Raw genomic sequence first — 2782 nt, forward strand, 5'->3', positions numbered from 1 at the left:
ATAATTGAGTTAATTACTCTGATTAAAGAGATAAGTTATAAAAAAGCTTCTAACTTTATTTAAAGCAGATAATCCTGTTTTTATCTCATATATTTATTTATATAGTTTAAAAAACATTACATTTTCACTGTAAAATTATACTAATACTCGTATTATAAATATTCAAGAGTAAACCCTTCCTAGGTATCTTCAATACCTTGCTCTAAATATATAAGCTACTTGAATAAATATTTATAATAATAATTATAATTAAAGAAAAAAATAGAATTTTTTTAAAATAATTTAAAGAACTTAATTGAATAATATTAAAATTCTCAATTAAAATTATAAAAAGTCCCTTTCTTCCATAATACTCAAGTCACCCTTGATCAAAATTTTTATAATAAAATTTACCTATAAAAAGAAATTTTTGATTCATCAAGTATAAGGTTATAATAGGAAGATTTCATATATTTCCTATAAACATTGATAATTTATAATTTTGAAAAATTTTAGAAATATAAAAATAAGATACACTATTAAATTCATATCCTAAAAGAGCCCCTAATAAAATTACAATTAATGTTAATAATTTTATAAAAATAGGTAATAAAATAAAATAAGGAGTAATATGTATGATTCATCTTATTAATCTCCCTATAAAAATAACAAAAAAAACTAAACCTGTTATACCCTTCATTATTAAAGAATTACTTTTTTCTTCAACTTGATTTAGACTTACTAAATTATTAACCCCAAAAAAAATATAGTATGAAAGACGTAAAGAATAAGATACTGTTATTCCAATAGATAGATAAAATAAAGTATATAAAATAATATTATTAATTTGTAATGAAAAAATTTCAACAATTAAATCCTTTGAGTAAAACCCAGATATAAAAGGRATACCACACAAAGCAAAATTACTAATATTTATACAAGTACAAGTAAAAGGTATTCTTAAAGTRAAACCTCTTATATAACGAATATCTTGACAATTACCTATATTATGAATAATTATMCCAGCACATATAAAAAGTAATGCTTTAAATAAAGCATGTATAATTAAATGAAAAAAAGCTAAATCCCTACCACCTAAACATARAATAACAATTATTATACCTAATTGTCTTAAAGTAGATAATGCAATAATTTTTTTTAAATCAAATTCAAAATTAGCACAAACCCCAGCCATAAATATAGTTATTAAAGAAATATATAATAAAATAAATAAGAAATTTCTAGAAATCCCTATTTCAATTCGAATTAATAAGTAGACTCCTGCAGTTACTAAAGTAGAAGAATGTACTAACGATGAAACAGGAGTAGGAGCTGCTATAGCAGCAGGAAGTCATGAAGAAAAAGGAATTTGAGCTCTTTTAGTTAAAGCTGCTAAAATTATAAAAAAATATAATATAAGTATAAAAGCATCATTATTAAATAAATCCAAATAAAATAAAAATCTTCAATTACCAAAATTAGAGGCTAAAGCAATTCTTATTAGTAAAGCAGCATCCCCAATACGATTTGATAAAGCTGTCAATATTCCCGCATTAAAAGATTTTACATTTTGATAATAAATTACTAAAATATAAGAAACTAAACCCAATAAATCCCAACCCAATAAAATAGTTACTAAATTTAGACTTATAATTATTAGTATTATAGAAAAAATAAATAAAACTACTAGTGAATTAAATCGTTTTAAATTTAAATCTCCTTCTATATAATTCTCAGTATATTTAAAAATTATTGAAGAAATAAAAAGAACAAATCCTATAAAAATAAAAGTAATTCAATCAATATAAGCAACATAGGATACTATTAAAGAATTTAAATTTACCAAATATAGCTCCAAATAAATAGAATAATCAAAATACAGTAAAATTATACCTATATAAATTAAAAATAAAGAAAAAAATAAAAATCTTCAATAATTAATTTTACATCTAATTGTTTAAAATGAAATCATATCTTTAATCCCACAAATTAATATTTTATAAACTAAACTATTTAAACAAACTCAAATATAAATTTCTGATTTTAAAAATATTAAATTTAAAGGAATTCAATGTAGAATAAGTAAAAANNNNTCACGAGAATTAACACATCTAAAAGAAAATAAACCAGAATACAACTGTCCATGTTGGGTATATCTATATAAAAATAAAGAATAAACTGCTCTATAAAAAACTAAAAAAAATAAAATTAATATTAAAATTAAATTATAAGAAACTAAAGAATTAATTAATAAAATTTCACCTAACAAATTTAAAGAAGGAGGAGCAGCTATACTAGAAGAACATAATAAAAATCATAATAAAGATAAATTAGGTAAAATATTAATAAATCCTTTATTTAAAAATAAACTACGACTATGAGTACGTTCATATAATAAATTTGCTAAACAAAATAAACCTGAAGATCTTAAACCATGAGCTAATATTAAAATTAAAGCCCCTCAAGCTCCTCAAGATCTCATAGTTAAAATACCTCTTAAAACTAATCCTATATGAGAAACAGAAGAATAAGCAATTAATATTTTTATATCACTTTGACGTAAACATATTAAAGAAATAAATACACCTCCTATTAAAGAAATAATAATAATAAGTAAATTTATATAATTATCAACTAATATAGATAATTTCATAACTCGAAATAAACCATAACCCCCTAATTTTAGTATAACCCCGGCCAAAACTATTGAACCTGAAATAGGAGCTTCTACATGAGCCTTTGGTAATCATAAATGAGTTAAAAATATTGGAATTTTAACAAAAAAAATTATATTTAAACATAA

At 21.2% G+C, this 2782-nt stretch overlaps 1 protein-coding gene and 1 pseudogene across 1 annotated transcript; both read right to left on the reverse strand.

Annotated features, from left to right (window-relative positions):
- Positions 1 to 486: 486 nt before the first annotated feature.
- Positions 487 to 1744, reverse strand: LOC125502938 (NADH-ubiquinone oxidoreductase chain 5-like; the record flags this gene model as incomplete). The annotated part of the gene is given in 1 exon segment (XM_048662475.1): positions 487 to 1744. A coding segment is annotated over 1 exon segment (1125 nt), but the record flags the coding sequence as incomplete, so codon positions are not given.
- A 254-nt stretch (positions 1745 to 1998) lies between these two features.
- Positions 1999 to 2752, reverse strand: LOC125502939 (annotated as a pseudogene).
- Between the last annotated feature and the right edge of the window lie 30 nt (positions 2753 to 2782).

Source organism: Dendroctonus ponderosae, unplaced genomic scaffold (genome assembly GCF_020466585.1).
Source record: "Dendroctonus ponderosae isolate FM_Combo_2020 unplaced genomic scaffold, Dpon_F_20191213v2 Dpon_F_20191213_11, whole genome shotgun sequence".
NCBI lineage: Eukaryota > Metazoa > Arthropoda > Insecta > Coleoptera > Curculionidae > Dendroctonus > Dendroctonus ponderosae.